Here is a 21,377-nt window from a genome sequence, read left to right as displayed (position 1 = left end):
CCTACAAAGATATGATTTCCACTGGTGCAGTATTAAAAGAATTGTCGGCCTTACATTATATGATACCTGGGTCCAAAACATTCACCATTATTTGGATGAAGCAGATTTTGGATGAAGCAGGGTAAGGTTTTTTTAATTTTTAATTTTTTTATTAAATAAAGAAGTTAATATTTGTCAAATAAAACATAAAAAAACAGTGTGGTTACCTTTATTACAGGATACAGGCCTATGTTGCACATGGACTCACACATGCCATCTGAGAGCAGGTATCCAGGGTAGCATGATTCACAGGACTGGGAATCTCTTCCTGCAGATACACAACGTAAAGGGTAAGTCAGGGGATGTTCTGCATTTTTCCTATTGTCAACAATGCCCAAGAAAATATAAGAAACAACAATGAATTGATCCTTTGAACAAGTATTATCTGTGTAGCCAAAGCCTAAGCAATATAGTTCATTTTCTGTCAATCCCACATACACTGTATGCTGGAAATATATATATTTGGCGCTCAAACCTGAGCATGTTCTGCAGCTGGCATGGCAGGGCTCGCAGGTCCTGTGCACCGCGTCGTGGTAGTAGCCCTGAGGGCAAAAGGGAAGGCAACGGCCTTCTTTCCGCAAGTAGATAAGACCCAGAGCGCAGCTCAGGCAGCTGTCCTCCCCACCCCCGATACACTCACCGCAACTCGGGTCACACTTCTCACATACCCTTGAGCCTGTGTTTCCATAGTGACTGATCGGATAGATGGTGAGAAAAGTTATGATAGATTAGATTCAATTAAAAGGAGATGAGATTAGAGTCTTGTTTGTCCTCAAAGGAAATTCCTTTCCACAGCCACTAAGTCACATACAGCTATACACAATCTTAACTACTCAGACATGACATTGACCAAGACACCATGACAGGAACAAAGTCGATACAACAAAACACATAAGCGAGACATTGGTTCTGCATTATAAACTCAAGAGTAATATACGTTTGTTTGTTTTTTTGCTATATGCTGCATTGCTTCCATAAAGGTCTGATAGTATGTATGGTGGCCGAGGAATAAATAGGCTTTATATCCCTTTTGTTTTCTCTCAATTGCATATATTGCATATTGACTATTGCCCATAATGCACATCAATTTAATGGCACATTAATTTAACTCTCTCAATCACCGCACCCCAAATAAAATCAAGTCTAATTAGCATTTTACGGGCCACATGAAGGGCTATTTGTATCTCAGGCTAAATGAGCTTCCATCTCTAAACTGCAGCCCTATTCAGCTAACTAAAGAAATGCAATGGTTTAGTGTCCACAATCACATCATGGGACTAGGCCGATCTTTTATTATTTAACACTGTGTGACCACACTTAATGTGATGAATGAGCAACGCAGTTGGATGGTGAACTGGTTAAACTACCTGTGCTGGCAGGTCTCCACACACTCTTTGCCCTCTCGAAATAGATGGGTTTTACAGGCGAGACACTCGTGGCTGTGCTTTCCAACGCAGGACTGACAGGAAGGATGGCATGGTTCACATTTCTGCCCCAACTCATCCTCATAGTAGCCTGTGGGACATTCATCCACACAGGTGCCATCTGTGCCAACAAACACACATTATCATGTAGCTGTACAAGCAAATCACAGTTGATTGAAGAGCTTTTTAGCAGATTGCAGAGAATTCATGAGCAAAGACCAAACTCACTGAGCAGGAGATGTCTCTGGTGGCAGCTTAGGCACTGACTTTTGCTGGGACCTGAACACCGGTGGCAGTATTTGTGACACGGACGGCATTTCCCCTCCTGGTCTGCGTACTGCTGAGGCGAGCAGTTGCTGCTTGATGACACACAATGGCTGTATCCCTCTAGCCTCTGACCATCTCTGCAGCTAGTGCAGGAGCCAGCGTGGGGCCCAAAGCAGGTTAGACAAGATGCATCACATTCTGGAAATATATGTGAAAAAGTAAATTAATGAAGCACATTTTTATGCAGCAACACACTTTATCTGATCTGGTTTTCACCTATTGGGTTCTCAAAGAATGATCTGTGAAAACAGCAGCCTGCAGACTTCTTTTTTTTTATTGTATAAACCTTAAAACTTTAAACCTCACCATCTGTCCATTGTGCAGTGCCTTACTGTTGGCAACTACTGTATGGAGCAAAAAAAGTGGGCCTCGCATACAACATTTTCCTAGGATAAACTAACCATCCTCTCTGTTTTAAAACAAAAACCTGAGTGCCTCTTTCTCTAGGGAACTGTTTTTGACATCACTGTTCTGTTTTCAAGTTTGACAGCTGCCTGTTGTCTGAAAAGCTTTGCTATTTTAGTCTGAGCTAAAGTCAGGAAACACACTGAGGCATAGAAGAGAATATAATTAACAAAATACATGAAGGAAGCTCTACACGGCAGAAAATGTTGAATCAGTAAGGAGAAAAAGAAGATTCAGGAGAAATGGAGAATCTCTGACTTTGTCATACCTAATAAGGACAGGAGTACTGAATGTATAATACAAAATAAGTAAAGTAATATTAAAATAAATGGATTTTGATCAGAGGAGTGCATGTTTTTGCTTGTGCTCTATGCAACTCAGCATTTTAGTTACCAAAACTCTGTGTTCTGTTGTACCTTTACATTCTTCTGTTATAGCGTCTCTATAGGAATGGGAAGGGCAGGCTTCCAGACATGCCCCATCGTGCAGAGTGGCCTCTGGGTCCATACAGACATCACAGTCATTGTTGTTAGGGCCGTCACACAAGGCGCAGTCAGGGTGGCATTGCAGACACTCCCTTTGCTCTTTGTCCTCAAAGAACCTCTCAGGACACTCTGGCACACACAGGCCCTCGTGGAGAAAGTGATACTCTTCACAGTCTGCACAAAGAACAGCTTTTAGCACTACATGTAAGAACAGTTTAATACAACTCAGTAAATCTATACTAAGTAACCTAAAGTCTTAGAGAGGATTGCAGGAGGAAAAAAGTCACTACTGAAAAACATACTGATATTCATCTAAGCAGAGAACAAGACCACGGGCCCTATTTTAATGATCTAAGCGCACGACGTGAAGCGCATGGCGCAGGTGCATTTAGGGCTTGTCCAAATCCACTTTTGCTAGTTTGACGGCGGAAAAAAGGGTCTGTGCGCCAAGGGCACATGGTTAAAATGGTTGTATTTAGTGTCTTCATTAATTCCTAGGTTTGTTTTGGTGTAACATGCAATAAATCAATCATGTGTGACATCATGAGTGTCATCTCCCATTCCCTTTAAAAACCAGGTGCGTTTGTACCTTAGCGTATTGCTATTATGATGGCGGATTTGCACAGTAATATTTAATTTTTAATCCTTTGCGCTTCCCTGTGTATAACAAGCATAGTGTGCACGCGCTGTGCACGAGCCCAGACGCATTTTACCAATGCGCTGTGATATGTAACAATGAATTGCTGACTTTAGACCAGGTTTTTGTTGGTGCGATCACTTTCTGCTGCCTCAAGATAGTAATACGCCAAGAATTCACCTGAACACACCTCTCTGTAAGACCAGCACGCCCATGGGCGCAAAGATGGGTGCAGGTGCATTTGCTATTTAAACAACATAGGTGCAGAATGGGAAATTAACAACTGCACCTGTCTTAAAATAGCAAGACACTTGCGTCAGTCTTTGTGTTGCGCCGGGTGCAAGAAAGGGCCCTATGAGTTACAGCAAGATGTCAGCCTGTTCAGATTTACAAAGCGAATGCTGGTGATGATTAGCAGGTATAATATTTATCGTTCACTATCTCAGTTTAGTGTGTTAGCATGAGGCGGATGGGAAAGTCATTAGTTTGCAGGTATTTGGTTGCAATCCAAGGTAGCTGAAAAGTTTTGATAGGCTTACAGGAAAAGTGAAGGGATCACCAGTTATTACAGTTATAATAAGCTGTGAGTTATTTCACAAAAAAACAAACATGTCAACCTAATGGTGGTGCTAAAGGAAAAGTCAGAGGATTATACAGCAATTATGATACACTGTCCGGAAACCATGAATACATGCACAAAATGGCATGGCAATCCATCTGACAATGTTGAGATATTTTTGTTTGGATCAAAGTGGTGGACCGTCTGGCACACTGACCGACAATAACCGCTTTCTGGTAACGATAACACCATCCAAAGTCGACTAAGGTGAGGTTAAAGCACATTCTGGATTTGTCCAAACGAGTTGTAACAGCTAGATCTGTCCCTATTTGCATTGTGTTTCAGTACCTGTGCACTGCCCGAGCGGGTTGCACTCTTGGCAGGCTGAGGGGCAGTGTTGGCACTCCCTGTCTCGGACAGCGTGCGCCAGAGGACACTCCTCCACACACTGGTGCTTGTGTAGGAGGAGAGGTTCATCACAGCCCAGGCAGTGGGTGGCGTTCTTCCCACAGGACGCACAGCCCGCTGCACAACTACGACACACCTGTCCGGCAGGATAACCTCTGACAGTAGCCAAGCAGACAGTAAACAGACATGACTTTTGCATGTATAATTTTCCATTTGCATCCTCATTTCATAAATTAGATGTATCACTAACCAATGCACTACTTTCACTATTGTTGCGTTAAGAGCCTCTTAATTGACTGGCTTTCCTTGTAATATGTGTCAAGCTTGATTGTATATACATAGATATATATTATTATTATTTTTTATTTTTTACTATGTGAAAAAAATAATGAAATATGCTGTGATGAATGTGTGTGTGTGCGGTTGGGGTAAACAAGATGAGTGACAAATTAGCCAGACAATCATGTAACACTTACTTATGAGTATTGCTAAAAAGCTGCATTAAAGTAAAATAAAAATAAAGCCCTCATAGTCGAAATGCTAAATGGTCATCTCAGGGCTAATGGAGCTTCAAGGACCTCTTCAGCAAGGACGAGATATTCTTTCAAACTCAAGGATGTCACAATATAAAGCCACATTAACATCAAGTAGGATACATCAAAACCATGGCCAGCAAATGCGTCTCCTGACATTTTATGTTGGCTCTTCGGTGATTTTGCCTTAAACACATGGCCTGATGTTAACAAAAAATTAGATTTACCATGATTTGCCAGCAGGGTTGAATCCCCACAGTATTTCCCAATGAAGAATAACCAATTTACAGATGCTGGAGCACACTTGTGTCCCAGTGTGGAAAAACATATTTGATAGGATTGACCCCTACCTGACACACTGTTGGACACACTGTCCAGCCTGCAGGAATAACTGAGCTTTACGAGTGTTCTGACAGCGGGTGCAGTGCTGAGCATCCACACACTGCAAACAGCCTGGAGGGCAGACTTCGCACACACCGCTTAGCCGACTTGCAAAGAAGCCTCCAGGGCACTTTGACACACATGTGTGCTGTGTGGTCAGAAACCGCCCTGTAAGAGGAAGAAAGCGTAATCCTCATCACTGCGTTGCAAGATAGCTGGATATGCTGTGGTGTAACCACATCTGAAAATATTCAAACCATTAATCTGTGCAAGTGACTGACAGACCTTTTGCACATGTTGTACACTGATTCTTCTCTTCTCCAGAGCAGGACTCACAGGATGTGTGGCAGTCTTCACACGCTCCGTCATCTGAAGGGGGGGAAACAATACAGTGAACATAATAGAGCAAGAGAAGGAAACCAATCCTTGATCCAGCACCGCTAGGATAAGAATCATTGTCTAGCTACCAGATGGAGCTGGAACGATTTAGTCAGATAGTGGAAGGCTATCTGCTAGGGGAGTCAATCTTCACAGGTCTTACAATTCGATCACGATTATCCTGTCAACGATTAGAAATCACAACCCGTCACTTCCTCAATATTACTATATATAGCTACACAAATTCAAGCATTCCAATATGTATGAACTCCTCTTTTTATTGTATCTGCTCTTTAAAAAAAGACACTTAATGTAGTGGGGTCTGAACAAAGCAGACAATAGACATAAGGCAAAAACCAGCCGCTGGAAAATAAACGAGTAGCATCTGTAGGAAACAATCGATTATGGTTTGTCACTGCATCACTGCAGAATCATCCAGGTCCACATCGCGACGCATCGATGCAGTGATTAATTTAGCCACCCTCCTATCTGCTTAGCGACTTGTATATAGGTGGAAAACAACAATTGCTGCAAGATATATAGCAACAGTACTGCTAGCAGTCTGATTTATATAGGCTATCATTTGACATTTTGGGAAATACATTTATCTGCTATCATTTCAAGAATTACATGAAAAGATTGACACCACTTTGTCAGTACGCTAAACATGAAGCTAGAGCCAGCTAGCTTAACATAACGACTGGAAGCAGGGCTTAACATCTAGACTGGTTCTGTCCAAAGTTTTTAAAGTCTACCAACACGTTTTGTCTCATTTGTTCAATTCTTCCAGTTTTATTTTAAAAAGCATGTTTCCCAAAATGTCTTCCAACAACAGCGTTAAGAAAAAAAAAAACTAAGATAAGTACTTAAACCCACTCCTAAATCAACAGGCAATTTCACAATATCCAATTGCATCCTGCAACATTGTGCTATTCCAAATTTTGTGTGAAGGGTTGGTGGTTTAATTTGTGGTTTTGTAGCTGCTAAGATTAAAAGTTTAAGAATAACTTCACTTCTGTGTGCTCATTTTCAACCTTTGTATACACCTATGTACTTTTCCCAGAGTTACTTTAGTTCCTATAATTAAAATGTCTTGGCTAGCACTAATTACCACATGTTGTTTTAAGGTCTGCCCGACTAATTCTTAGAGGGAACTAAATGTTCAGCATATACAATCAATTATTTTAAAGTCCGTATCCGGCCGACGTTTTGTAGTTCTGCCTGTTTCCAGTACTTGAGTTGGTTCGGGGTTCAGAGACGGTGGCACACAGACCAATTACCCTCCAAGATTTCTTTTCTGCCCCTGTGAAACTGTCCAAATCCCTGATTCATTATTATTAGCAGACAGTTGGATTAGTGGAATACATAAGTATAAGTCTCACCGCTGCGAAAGGTCTTAATGGGACAGACCTCATGGTCAGACACACACTCTCCATTTTCCAGCATCTTTCCCTCCTCACACGACAGACAGTCATCATCCTCTGGGCCGCCACATGTCTCACAGGCTGAGTGACACTCCTCGCAGTCATTGGTGTCTTCGTCGCCGTAGAAACCATCAGGGCACACTGAAACACAACTCCCCTCTGGGAAATGTTTTTTTTTTTCAATCTACATTGTATGAAGCCCACAACTCACTATTTTAGGTACTTGTACTTTAATTAAAGACAACACGGATTCAAGTCTTTTTACAGATCTTGAGTCAAAATCAAGTTTTAGTACTTTTAGTAGATCGGTTGAGATCACTCATGGTGCAAAAATGGTGTGTAATCAAAACATCTCTAACTTGGGTTGGTAGACCACAGCCATTTTGCTGGTGAGTTAATCTAGCCCTGGCTTTATTTATTAGTCACTTTGAGAGATTAAAAAAAAATTGAAATGAATGATCATCTTGTAAAATATGATGCATTAAATTGGTCAACAAAAAGTAATTAGAATTTGTTTGACCTGCTTACAGTTCTCATAAAATATCGTAAACATGATAATATAGCTGTGTGTAAGGGGCCTTTTGGCATGTTCATCACTTTTGATACTGGATAATGCATCTTCTTCAGAAAATAATATTGTACTTTTTGACTCCATTACATTTATCTGACTATAATTACTATTAAATTTACATATTAAAAGTTTACCTGCAAAAGGTTTGATTATCTCATGAAATATGATGTATTGTACTGTAATCCAACATATTATAAAACTTTCAATACAAGATGTTTACTTGTAATAGAATATTTTTTATATTGCAGGATTGATGTTTTCAGTAAAGGGTCTGAATACTGCTACATGCCTTGGCCAAGTGGGGGCAGTTCTACCTGATAAGAAGAGGTCGGTCTCACACCAGTAGCACTCGTGTTCATCACAGCTCATGCAGTTGTCATCACATGGAACACAGGTCATCTCTTCCGCCACGCTGTACGTCTTAGCCGGGCAGTTTCTGTGGCAGCCATCCTGAAAACTGTTAACAAAAGCAGCAGTCTATACCTGTCGCACACACGCATGTGTACACGCATATGTATGCACACACACACACACACAAATACACACACACACACTCACACACAGCAAAAAGGGCTCTTTTCATTCTAGTGTAGCAGTAAGCTGAAAGGCAGAGCAAGTGCGGAGAGGCGAGATCACACATGGCGACAGTGAGGCACACAGCCTTACTTGTAAAAGCCCTCAGTGCAGGAAAGGCAATGATTGGGGTTATCTGTTGAAAGCAGACAAAAAAGTCAGCTCTCCTTTAAAACAGGAACTACCTGGAGAGACCCTTGAATGTGGTCGGCAACACACTGAACAGGAAAGCTCGGTCTTTTGCAGGCAACGTTCATTTAGGGGAAACTTTATTACGGCTACTGAGCTGTGACTTACACAAGACACACTTCTTACATCCCTTCTCACAGGACATGCACCCGTCGTAATCTGGATGCTCCACCTCCCCTGAGAAAAAAAGGAAAAGAGAGAATGAAAGAAAGATATAGGGAAAGAAAAGAGGGTGAGAGAGTGAAGGGACAGATTCAAAACTAAGCTTTATAAGGTCCTCTTTAATACTATGTAGCACGACATAAGAACACCAGCTCATACAAAATGCTGTTACCTTCTCCACACTCCAGTTTAGCACACACTCCATCTGAGATGTAGTAGGAAGAGTCACAACTGAGGCAGTGGGTGGAGCTCGAACAGAGCTGGCAGTGTTCCGAGCAGGGCTCACAGCTCTTCTCCTCGGTGTGGTAAAAGGCCTCAGGGCAGGCGTCCACACACAGGCCTTTATACAGGTAACGCTCCAGTCCAAACTTATCTGGAGGGAAACAATCATGGTTAAAAAAAGGATGATGTTGAACTTCCTGGTCATGCATACATTTGGTTTTCCCTAGCCAGTTCCATTTGGATTTTAGTGTAACGCTGGTAAAATACATAGACTTGTTAAGTGCAGAATATACGTTATTCTATGGAGCAATGCCCGCACATTAGCCACATTTTAGAACACGTCTTCAAACAAAAAGCAATTCATTAATATAGTCCTGCTACTTATTTTTACAAAAGGGTAAACTGTCTGTTCATTTGCATAATTAGGTAAAAATGCATTTCAATGTACATGTTTTAGGAGGATCTGCTTTACGTGCATGTACCAAGTGATTTTGGGAAGATTACAGTGGCTGGAAAGTGAGAAAAACCGTACCATTTTCTGTTTCGCATGGTAGCAACAGATAAAAATGATCAACAATATGTGGCATTATGGACAGGAGACTATGATATATTTATCTGTTCATTGTTTGTCACTCTCTCACACACAAACAGCGTGATTTTTGTGTTCAGTCCTTACCAGTGTCACAGCTGGTACAGTTAGCAGGCCCTGCATCAACACAGGTGGCACAGGTGTGGTCGCACAGGTGACACTGGCCACCTGACTGGTACTTGCCCTTGGCACACTCCGCCACACAGCGGCCTGCATCTAGAGCCCTGCAGTCGACAACAACACCAGAACCACTTTTTTTCAGCTGCAACGCCACAAAATCAACAGCTTTGAATGATGTCTATGCAAATGAGCTGAACTCATTTTTATCCCAGCATGTCACATATTGCAGAGTTACACAGATAAAGCTGAGTGTGTTGACACAGCGAGAAGAGAGGGAAGGGTGGGGAGGGTTATTCAAACATGAAGGTAATGAGGGATTATTTTTAGACAACAGCACTGATTATTTGAAATTGTTGATAACCAATTGATCTGATTAGCAATATATCAAAAACACTAATCTATTCTCAACGTTCCATACAGTAAATTCTTGTCAAGTCTTGTCATAGTGTTTACATTTTTTCTGACCATAAGTACAATAATACAGCCTGTAAACGGTAAATAAAATGCCTTAAAACAAACTGATCTAATCAATGAATCTGTTTTTCAATTAATTAACAAACTGTTTAGTCTATAAAATGACAAAAAAGCGAAAATATTAACATTGCAACTTCCCAGAGTCCAATGTGACGTCTTCAAATGTGTTGTTTTGTTCATAAACCCAAATATAATCAGTTTACAATTGTGTATGACAAAGAAAAGCGGATTTCCTTTTATTATTTTTGCTTGAAAAATAACTAAAATTATCAATTATTACAATATTTGCCATTTATTTTTCTTTGAATCGACTCATCAATAAAGTGCCTGATCACGTTAGCTCTGTATGAGTTTCGGTGGCTGAGTGGTTAGCCTGGTTCCAACAAGCACTCTGGGCCTTTTTGTACGGGATTTGCATGTTCATTCCAGACTTACTGTACTATGACTTTCACTTTTTTCAGCATACTATACTGTGACTTTTTTTCCATATACTATAACTTTTTTCAACAAGTATACTTTGACTAATTTATCACTTTTATTGACATACTATTCTGTGACTTTTAACTAATTTTAACATACTATAACTTTTTGACAATTTATGCTATTACTTTTTCAGCATACTATACTATGACTTTTTTCATCACTTTTGACATACTACACTGACTTTTTTTGACATACTATACTATGACTTTACTCAGAGTTTCTGTTTTACCAAGTCAAATTTAAGACTTTTTAAAGACCTTTGTGAATATAATTTAAGACCCACTGTACTGTATATCCTGACATAAAAGTAAAGAAATGCAGAGTCACAAATGTACTTGCAAAGTAAATAAATGTATTGAAATTACTGAAAAGCGACAGAGAAATATTAATCCGTACTTACACAGCAAATTATATTTGAACAAGCAAAAGAAAGAACTACAATACTGCAGAATTAAAAAATATATTTCTAACTCACTTGTTGACATTCTATGACTTTTTTTTACATACTAGCATTACTTTTTTTACCACTTTTTCGACATCCTATACTATGACATTTTTGACATACTATAAAGTTTCAACTTTTTTTGAAAAACATAATATAACTTTTTTCCAGTTTTTCTATGTACTATACTATTACTTTTTCACTTTTTTTTAACAAACTATGCTATGACTTTTTGACATCCTGTACATAAAGATTTTTTTTTGACATACTATACTATGACTTTTTTGACATACAATTCTATGACGGTTTGATGAATTTGCTACGGTTGCATGGCTCAGTGGTTAGCACGATTACCGGTAAGTGGACAGTGCAGACATTGACCCCTGGTTCAAGCTGTACCTTCTTGCGTGGAATTTGCATGTTCTTCCAGACTTTTCTTTAACATATGTATGGTGAGATCATCACTTTTTTCATCACTTTTTTTTACATACTTTACTATGACTTTTTTCGACATACTATACTATAACATTGTTTACATACTATACTCTGACTTTTTATAATGCTAATAATTTTTTTAAATACTATACTATGACTTTTCATTGTTTTGTTGACATACTATACTATTACTTTTTTTGACATACTCTAGCATTACTTTATTCATCACTTTTTTGACATACTATACTATGATTTTTTTTGACATACTCTAGCATTACTTTATTCATCACTTTTTTGACATCTATGACTTTTTTTGACATACTCTAGCATTACTTTATTCATCACTTTTTTGACATCTATGACTTTTTTTGACATACTCTAGCATTACTTTATTCATCACTTTTTTAACATACTATACAATGACTTTTTTTGACATACTCTAGCATTACTTTATTCATCACTTTTTTGACAAACTATGCTGTGACTGTTTAACATATTCTATTTGGCTGCATGGTGGCTGGGTGGTTGCACCGCTGTACCAAGAACTATTAAGTAGCCAGTGCAGACATTGACTCCTGGTTTGATCTGGTCCACAGTTAAAGCTGGGAACTTTTGTTTGTAATTTGCATGTTCTTCCAGACTATGCTATGACTTTTTTCAACATAAAATACTATAATTTTTTTCAGCTTAATATACAATGACTTTTATAATCACTTTTTTGACATACTTTGATTTTTTCGACATACTACAGTGACTTTTGTCATCACTTTTTTTTCTCGAAATACTAATGACTTTTTTTGCATTTTCAACATACTATACTATTGATTTTTTCATTTTTTTGACATACTAATGCATAACTTTTTTTCACAAACTCTAGCATTTCTTTCTTCATCACTTTTTTTGACATGTACAATGATATTTTCTTTTGCTTTTTTTTGACATACTATACTTAGCAACATACTCTATTATGACGGTTTTTAACATATTTGATTTGGTTATATGGTGGCTCAGTGGTTAGCACAGTTAAATAAGAAAGTGGGCATTGCAGTTGTTGACCCATGGTTCAATCTTGTGTGGAATTTGCATGTTCTTCCAGACTTTCTTTGACATGCCATGATGTTTTTCATCACTTTTTTTGACATACTTTACTATGACTTTTTTTGACATACTACACTATGACATTTTTTACAAACTAAGCTATGACTTTTCATACATATGATTATTCAAAATACTCCGTTTCATTTGGCTGCATGGTGGCTGAGTGGTTAACACGTATGCACCAAGAACTTTTAAGCAGCCGGTGCAGATGTTGACCCCTGGTTCGATCCACAGTCAAAGCTGTACTGTTTTGTTTGTAATTTACAAACTATGCTATGACATTTTTTATAACTTTTTCAAAATACTATACTTTTTGGACATACTATACTATACTATGATCATTTCCGCTTTTTTCAACATACTATGCTATGATTTTTTTTGACATACTATGCTATGACATTTATGACACCATTTATACATATGATTTTTCAAAATACTCCATCTTTTTTGCTATACATAATATGTATTTTTTGCTTTTTTTACATGCTATACTATGACGTTTTTGAAATACTATGACTTTTTAACTTTTTTTGACATACTATACTATGACTTTCATCATCACTTTTTTGACATACTGTACTATGACTTTTTTCAACTAACTATGCAATGACTTTTTTTGACATACTATGCTATGACATTTTTTACAAGTTAAACTATGACTTTTTATACATATGATTTTTCAAAATACTCCATCTTTCAGACTTTCTTTGACATACTATAACTTTTTTTGACATACTATACTATTACATTTTTGACATACTATACTATGACTATTTTGCTATGCATAATATTTTTTTTTTGCTTTTTTTGATATACTATTCTATGACAGTTTTCAACATATTCTTTTGGGTTGTATGGTGGCTCAGTGGTTAGCATAGTTATAATGAGAAAGTAGGCAGTGCAGTCGTTTACCACAGGTTTGATCCTCAGTCCTTTTTGTGTGGAATTTGATGTTCTTCCAGACTTTGACATACTATGCAATGACTTTTTTTGACAAACATACTATGACTTTTTCGGGGAGTTTTCTAACATACTACACTGTGAAGTTTTTGAAATACTATGACCTTTTAACCTTTTTTGACAAACTATACTATGATTTTCATCATCACGTTTTTGACATACTGTACTATGACTTTTGTCAACAAACTATGCTATGACATTTTTTTTCAAAATACTATGACTTTTTTTACACTATACTATGACTTTTTCACTTACTCACGTACTATGACTTTGACATACTATAATATGACTTTTTTCATTGTTTATTCAACATACTTTACCACAACTGTTTTCCACTTTTTTCGACATACTATACTATGACTTTATTTATCACTTTTTTCAACAAACTATGCCATGACATTTTTTGTCAACTTTTTCGAAATACTTTACTTTTTGGACATACTAGGATTATTTCCGACATACTTAACTATGACTTTTTTTGAGATACTGTAGTATGACGTTTTTCATCACTTTTTTTGACGTACTATTATGACTTTTTCCGCTTTTTAAACATACTATGCTATGACTTTTTTTGACATACTCTAGCAGTACTTTTATCCCTTTTTTGACAAACTACCATGACCTTTTTTGACGTACTCTAGCATTACTTTTTTCATCCGTTTTTTTTTTTACATACTATGACTTTTTTCAACATACCATGACATTTTTGACGTGGGAAAAACTTTTTTTCCACATACTATGCTATGACTTTTTTGACATACATGATTTTTTTTCAACATACTATACTATGCCTTTTTTGACATTCAATTCTACAACACTTTTCAACAAATTCTATTTGGTTGCATGGTGTCTCAGTAGTTAGCACGGTTTGTTGACCCTTGGTTCGATCCACAGTCAAAGCTGTTCCTTTTTGTTTGAAATTGGCATGTTCTTCCAGACTTTCTTTGACATATTATGCTATGACTTTTTTTGACATAAGATACTATGACTTTCAGCACTTTTTTTTCTAAATACTACTATGACTTTTTCCGCTTTTTGACATACTGTACTATGATTTTTTTCAACGTACTATACTATGACATTTTTGACATACTATACTATGACGTTTTAACTTTTTTTGACATACTATAATATGACTTTTTTTTGGACCAACATACTGTTTTCAACATATTTTTTTGGGTTGCATGGTGGCTCAGTGGTTAGCACGGTTAGACCAAGAACTATTAAGTAGGCAGTGTAGATGTTGACCCCTTGACTTACTAAAGCGTACTATGACTCTCTCTGCCACAATTCTTGCTTCTAATACACTATTTATACTTCAAATTGTAGATACTTGTCTACTTTCAGCCAATGTGCTCATTAAAGCACTAGGACTCATCCAAATGAAAAGAGCCACAAGCATTCCTTCATTGACAGCCCTTGTTAAACATCCTCCACATTTCTGGACGAAAGCACAGAGTACCAGTTTTTTAAATCATTGTTATGCCCACATTTTTTAACTTTATCCGCCAAAATGATATACCAATACGTCCACAAATCCTTTTTGGTGCTTACGGTGAGGTCATGATATTGATACCACTTATTGTTTAGGCTTTTTTGAGGCGTCTTCGATCGTAGGTTTACCAGGGCTCTTTGAATTAATCTGAGCAGCAAGCATTTCTAAACAAAAAGCTGTTATAATTAAACATCAAAGCCGGACAAAGCGTGATTACAGCTTGAAGGACCAGCCACTGTTCTCCTCTTTTCTCCAGACAGAAAAATGACAATTGACGACATTAATATGAACAAAACCACATTTTGATTTGACTTATTGACTTATATTGATTAGTTATACAGTAGGTCATGTGTATTTGTGTGTGTGTATTTAGAAGATAATATTACCCTATATTTTGCATTCTTAATCCCTTTTCCACTTAAAACTATACTGCTTTAGCTGCTTTCCCTGCTTAATCAAGTCTTATTTACAAATTCCTATTATTGCCAGCATAAAAATGTTTCACATCTTTCATCCAATTTTTTCTCTCGATATTATTATTATTATTATTATTATTATTACAAATAATCATTTCAGTGAAATTCATTCCAATTAAACCTTTTCCACTGTTCCAACTATTCTCACTTCTTCACCTTCTTCTTCTTCTTCTTATGCAGTTATGTCAGCAATCCAGTTTAACTGTAGCAATTTAGCTTTTCAGTATTAACAAACCTATTCTACTGGAAATGCCTTTTCTAGCATTATCTGATCATTCACATCATGGTGAAGTGCCATTTTTTACTCAAGAAACAGTGACATGTATCAATTTCGCCTCTGACCCAGAATTTAAAGACCAACTCACCGTGAAAAAGCACAGCTGATGCAGTCTTCTTTTTGTGGCCCTGTGCACTTCAGACACGTTGCATCACACGTGTGGCACTTTCCGTTACTGTCCTGGTACTCTCCTGATAGACATGCACCAAAAGAACAATGTGGACTCATGACTCAGAATGAAGAGTAATCATACATGTATACATTTAACATACTGTAAATACATACTTATAGATATAAAATGTCCATAAAACAGCCTTTATACTCTCATTAAACATTAGCAGCAGTTGAGAACATATGATATAAATTTAGTTAAAGGAAAAAGTTGTATTTGAGGAGTTAAAGAAGTAAGAACTAAATATGGTAGGGTTGCTTTCTATGTATCTAGCAGCAGTAAATAGCCAACACGTAATAGAGGAAGAAGATGGTTGACTGACCGTCTGTGCACTCAGTGTCAACTACACACGCTCCCTCCTGCAGGCTGTGACCGCTGGAACAGCTGCTGCAGTTCCCCCGGCTCGGCCCCACACAGGTGAGACAGCTGGCGTCACACCTGAGGAGGAAAGCACAGAGACTGAACACATGCACACACCGACACACATACTGACCACACAAAAACAAGGAACAAAAACCCACACAACTACAAATCGCATGAGAACAAGCACAAACACACAGAAGCTAGCCACCAGAATAAGGCCTGCAATCAGCAGATAAACAAACCACCCACACCTGAACACACACCAGTGAGCTCACCTCCTACAAATCCTGTACCCATCAGCTATCTCTGGGTTTGGCTCTGTGGAGTAGAAGCCAGCACTGCAGGACGGCACGCACCTCCACTCCTCCATCAAGTAGCCTTCTGCACATTGGTTGCATTTTGCAACACCTGCACCTGATATTGCAGAAACAAAAATGTTTTAGAATGATAGAAAGACACAGAAGAGTACTGCAAACAATTCCATGCCATGCATTTTAATTATGTTTAAAATGTTATGCAGTTGATCACTCTTGAACTGTGCTCTCACCTGCACAGGTAGTGCAGGCCTTATGACAGGGCTTGCATGTGCCTTCCTGCTTGTCGAGGTAGAATCCTGCCACGCAGCTCTGCTGGCACCGATTCCCCTGCAGACTGGAGAGGGTGGATAGAGCATGTGGCACGGTGACACACACAACCAATCATGAGACACCATGAAGATGACTCATTGCCTTTAGACTGTAGACTCAGTTTTCCAACCCACAGCACATCACCACAAGTACTCAAAGAACTGAGTCAGTGAACACAGTATTCTGCAAACTTCTAGCTCAACAATATGGTTACATTTGACAGGCACATTTAGTTTTCTTGTGACAATACTGCGAAATGGAAATCATGATACATTTTTCTTTTGGAGCTGTGTGTGGAAAAAGGAAAGAATAACACATTTTTTTGAGTACAGAGTTAAACACATTGTAGCTTTTTTCTAATTGTTATGATGCTGCAGAGGGTGTGTGCACAAGGAGAATCAGTATTCTCAGCAGCTGGAAGAGAAAGAGCAATGTTTACCAGCGAGCAGTTAATTCAAGCATCATCAGAGAATTTGTCTCACCTTGTGTCTGGTTTGCATTCTGTGCATATGCTGTAGGAAGTGCACTTCAAGCAGTTCTCACTGCACTTTCTGCAAATATTTGCATCTGTAGGGAAATCAAACAATACACATGAAATACACATCAGAGCGATTAATCAATCTTACTCACACCCCTCAACCGCAGTTACGTCAAATGACTATTCATTAGCAGGCCCAAATGCAACGGTTTGCAGCTCTTTTGTAACTCATGGATCCTTAAAAAGGTTCACTAGAGGAGGTCATTTCTGCATTCTTAAGTATAATTACAAAATATGCAACAAAACACAATTCATAATCCAACCGTGGTCAAGGTAGAAGTTTTCTCCACAGGTGGTTGTGCAGGTATTGGCCCCCTCAGTCAGGTAATGACCAGGTTGACAGGAAGTGCACTGGTCACTATGACTCCCAGTGCAGCTCTCGCAGGGGGAGTAGCACCTCTTACAACGCCGGCGGTCACCCCAGAAACCCCTGGGACACTCTGATAAGCACGTCCTATTGGACCGACACGGACCAAAGCACATAGGACAAGCGGTGTCATTCTCTAAATGAGTGGGCGTGATCATAATGTAAAATCATGGTCACTTAAGAATTCAGAATAATGTATAAACATGTGGACAAAATAGTAGCTGCTTATTTACCTTTGTAATATGTGTGAGCCATATGATTTGCAGCAGCATCACCACATACTGTACACTGCATTCTGGATCTACAAACTGTACTCATGCTAACCTTGTGTTGTTCTTGAACTTGAGATAAAAGTGTAAACACGCAACACACTGCTGCGGGCTGGGCCCCTCACAACCATCGTCACTGCATTCTGGGTCACAGGGTCCTGGAAGGGCAAATGTTCGCAAAGTCACTGCACTGTCATACCAACAACAGAAAGGTTACTTAGATTGCTGATATAGTTCCAAATTTACAATAAAAAAACTAACCAATGTAAACTAAACTAGCTGCTGTCTGAGAGGTCTGAGCTAGAACAAGGGACAATTTAATATCAGCTGAGTACATGACTCACCACTGTATTCTTCAGTGAGGTCACCATCCATCGGCATCTCAGCCGATCTGGCTCGCTCACGATGCCTGGGATATGGCTGCTCTGCGGTGCCGTAAATCACCAGGGACCACTCCTTTAGCATCCCTATTGAATAACAACAGAGAAACAGAAAGAGAGCAAGTTAAGAGGCCTGTCCCGGAAGGCCTGCGCTGTATTTTAGCTGCTCTTCTAGTTAAACTTTAATGTCTGTTTCATAATACTGTGATGTTACAAAGAGGAAGAGCAGACCTAGTTCAGTGTTGTCTCTCTTCTGAGATGAGGCATCCTGAATTTTCAAAGTCCATTCCCCTGCTGCCTGCTCCCCCCAGCTGTGAGTTGTCATGAAATCCCAGTTCTGAAATCCCTCGGTGGAGGTGTCAAAAGGCCTACAGCAAAACATTACATAATCATGATAGCACTACCAACACCCTCAACGCAACAACAACTACTACTAATAGTGTACTACTACTACTACTACTACTACAACTACTACTAATAATAATATTGCCACAATTGGGGCTGCTGCTGCTGCTAATTCCACTTGTACTGCTGCTACCTTTACATCTACTACTACAGTACCACTGCTATATCCATTGTTAATATAAAAATGTTGATTAGATCAACTTCAAATAGAATAGATAGAAATGCAAACATTTTGTTGTCTGTTATGTTTCCCCAAAATGAGTTTTACATCTAACGTTACCAACACTTGTCTTGTTGCTGAATTTTTGGCATCACAGTTTAAGAAATTCCTTTTGCCCATCTTTCTCAGACACCAGCTCCCTGACACACCATGTGAGCACCTCTCTTGCTATTTTCCAGAAGGGTTTGCCAAAATCAATTTCCCCCCATAATTTGACAAGGTGCCAAATTGAAGAATTTAACTGTGGAGAATTATGGTGTGCTTTAAAAAGTTATATGCTCCGCTTTAAAAAAGAAGATATTGCCCATACATTAATGCATATAGAAACCATGGGGTGACGCTACAGGGAGAGGGTGAGGATTTATTTGCCACACATACTGTCCGTGATTGAGCTTCGATCTTAGTTACCTGTTAGCTAGCAGCTGCGACACGGTGCCTGAAGGTGACATGAGTGTAATGGAAAGGTCGCCACGACGACTGTGAGTGATGGTTACACGGACAACGACATGCTCCACATAAACGACGTGCTGCTGGGGCTTGCTGGAGCAACCTGTACTCTTATACACAGATGTCAGTGCCGAGCCTGGATGAATAGTTCTGTCATAAGACGGAGACGGGAAAAGAACGAAGACACAGAGAGTGGCAGAGATAAAACAGGAGACAGAAAACATGAAACACAAAAGAAAGTTACAAGGAAAGGAGCAGTAAAGATGAAAAAAAAAGTGCGACAATCAATGCAAGAAAAATCCATGTGAGAACTGAGACAGAAATAAAGTGTGATAAAAGAGGAGGAATCAAGGGAAGCCCTGACTCAAAGAAAAGATGTCTTGCAGTGCAGTTGGTATGATACCTGCTCAGCTGGATGGGCGCCTCCTCCACACACTCACGCTGTGAGGGGACTTGTTTCCAATGCTTGGCCTCGTTCACCATGCTCTCAGCATCCAGCAGGCCAAAGCCATATAGGTGGCTCACTGACAGACAGACAGACAGACAGACAAACACACACACACACACACACACACACACACACGACACATAATCACACCACACAGACAAACAGGACACATACACAACACACCACAGACACACACCAAACACAACACAAACACCACCACACACACACACACACACACACACACACACACACCACATAAGCTGGAGCAGAAAAGGCAACGTAGCTTATAAAAAAACTATCACGCACTCTGGGGACTGTGTAGGTGTTTATTACTCCTCTGAACACAGTACCTCATTAGTTTGTTTGCTCGCTGCTTGATAGTTTCCCTAAAAAGAGCTGAGAGAACATTTACCGAAATATGCTTATCAAGCTTCTTTGCTCATCTCCATTATTAGAAGCTTCAAATTCAAAATACATCATGTAATTATTCATTTTCTTCAAACTACTTGCAAATACTGAAGAAAAAAAAACTGTGTGGAATTATAAATTTAGCAGAAGTCCAATAGGAATACCTTTGTATCCGGCACCATTAACGCGCCAGTCAGGAGCAAGAAGTTGATGAGGTTTGGATGTTCGGGCAATAATGTGCTGCACATCCCTCCAGGTTAGTAAAGGGCTGAGAAAAGGGCAGAAAAAAAACATCATACTCTTATCACCTGATCAAACCAATTAACGGTGCCTGCATGTATGGATTTTGTGTATGTGGGAGAGCTGCTTACTTGGCTTCCAAAGTGAGAGCAATGATGCCTGCAGCCATAGAGGAGGAGAGCGATGTCTCTGATTTAGCCCAACTGCAACTCTGCTGTGGACCCAACGTTACCTGTCAAGACACCAGATTTTTTTAGCTTTTCAACATTTAATAGTTTTCACCTGCCATTACACAGAAGTGTGCTTTTCGTTTTTGGTGAAAAGGCCTTAATGGAGAAGATTTTCAGTTGCGTTGAGTAATAGGATATACAGTATACCATCAGATGATTTACATTTGTCCAACAAAGATTTGGGCAATACCGTGTCAATGTGTTAATATGAATTAGATCATTGATGCCAAATAATGGCAATACTGAATTTACAGGATTTTTTCCTCAGTGTCATTAAGTAATTAATGTAGATTTGATTATATTAAAAAGTCATACATCATATATGTATATATATTGTTGGGCTGTCAATCAATTAAACATTTTAATTGCGATTAATCACATGAGTATCCAAGTTAACTTGCAATTAATCGTAAATTAACTGCACATTTTTTATCTGTTCTAAAGTGGTATTTGAAACTGGACATACTCCTCAGTTCACATCGACAGTACAAGTAAAAAACATTAGCCTTGTAGAAGAAAACCACCAAGAAGGGCTTTGAAACTCAACAAGCCATTTAAAGGACCTTTTTATTTATCTATTTCTGCTCAAGGAGCTTTGTTTCTGCTAGCCATCCACTTCCGTTCATGGATGTACTCTGAGACCCGTAACATACACTCCTGTTCTGCCATCTTGTTTCTGCTGCAGGCAGCCATGTTAA

The 21,377-nt window shown here is 38.8% G+C and overlaps 1 protein-coding gene across 1 annotated transcript in view; it reads right to left on the bottom strand.

The window, feature by feature from the left end:
- Nucleotides 1–21,377, bottom strand: part of pcsk5a (proprotein convertase subtilisin/kexin type 5a) — a 32,215-nt gene that overhangs the window by 1,883 nt on the left and 8,955 nt on the right. Inside the window, exons 9-35 of the mRNA XM_032540407.1 lie at nt 20,581–20,681; nt 20,374–20,477; nt 19,757–19,877; nt 19,315–19,503; nt 18,513–18,649; nt 18,246–18,368; nt 17,957–18,059; nt 17,529–17,719; nt 17,210–17,294; nt 16,649–16,752; nt 16,377–16,515; nt 16,061–16,176; nt 15,655–15,757; nt 9,394–9,530; nt 8,668–8,868; nt 8,442–8,510; nt 8,238–8,280; nt 7,886–8,028; nt 6,959–7,159; nt 5,484–5,567; nt 5,168–5,366; nt 4,225–4,439; nt 2,612–2,854; nt 1,692–1,928; nt 1,407–1,584; nt 515–732; nt 207–307 (exon numbers count right to left, since the gene is read on the bottom strand). Of these exons, the coding sequence (XP_032396298.1) occupies nt 207–307; nt 515–732; nt 1,407–1,584; nt 1,692–1,928; nt 2,612–2,854; nt 4,225–4,439; nt 5,168–5,366; nt 5,484–5,567; nt 6,959–7,159; nt 7,886–8,028; nt 8,238–8,280; nt 8,442–8,510; nt 8,668–8,868; nt 9,394–9,530; nt 15,655–15,757; nt 16,061–16,176; nt 16,377–16,515; nt 16,649–16,752; nt 17,210–17,294; nt 17,529–17,719; nt 17,957–18,059; nt 18,246–18,368; nt 18,513–18,649; nt 19,315–19,503; nt 19,757–19,877; nt 20,374–20,477; nt 20,581–20,681 (3,885 nt within the window). The remainder of the gene's footprint in view (nt 1–206; nt 308–514; nt 733–1,406; nt 1,585–1,691; nt 1,929–2,611; nt 2,855–4,224; nt 4,440–5,167; nt 5,367–5,483; nt 5,568–6,958; nt 7,160–7,885; nt 8,029–8,237; nt 8,281–8,441; nt 8,511–8,667; nt 8,869–9,393; nt 9,531–15,654; nt 15,758–16,060; nt 16,177–16,376; nt 16,516–16,648; nt 16,753–17,209; nt 17,295–17,528; nt 17,720–17,956; nt 18,060–18,245; nt 18,369–18,512; nt 18,650–19,314; nt 19,504–19,756; nt 19,878–20,373; nt 20,478–20,580; nt 20,682–21,377) is intronic.

The sequence above is a fragment of the Etheostoma spectabile genome, chromosome 16 (genome assembly GCF_008692095.1).
Source record: "Etheostoma spectabile isolate EspeVRDwgs_2016 chromosome 16, UIUC_Espe_1.0, whole genome shotgun sequence".
In the NCBI taxonomy this organism is placed as follows: Eukaryota; Metazoa; Chordata; class Actinopteri; order Perciformes; family Percidae; genus Etheostoma; species Etheostoma spectabile.
Note: the sequence above shows the minus strand (reverse complement) of the source record. Positions and strands in the feature narration are given on the sequence as shown.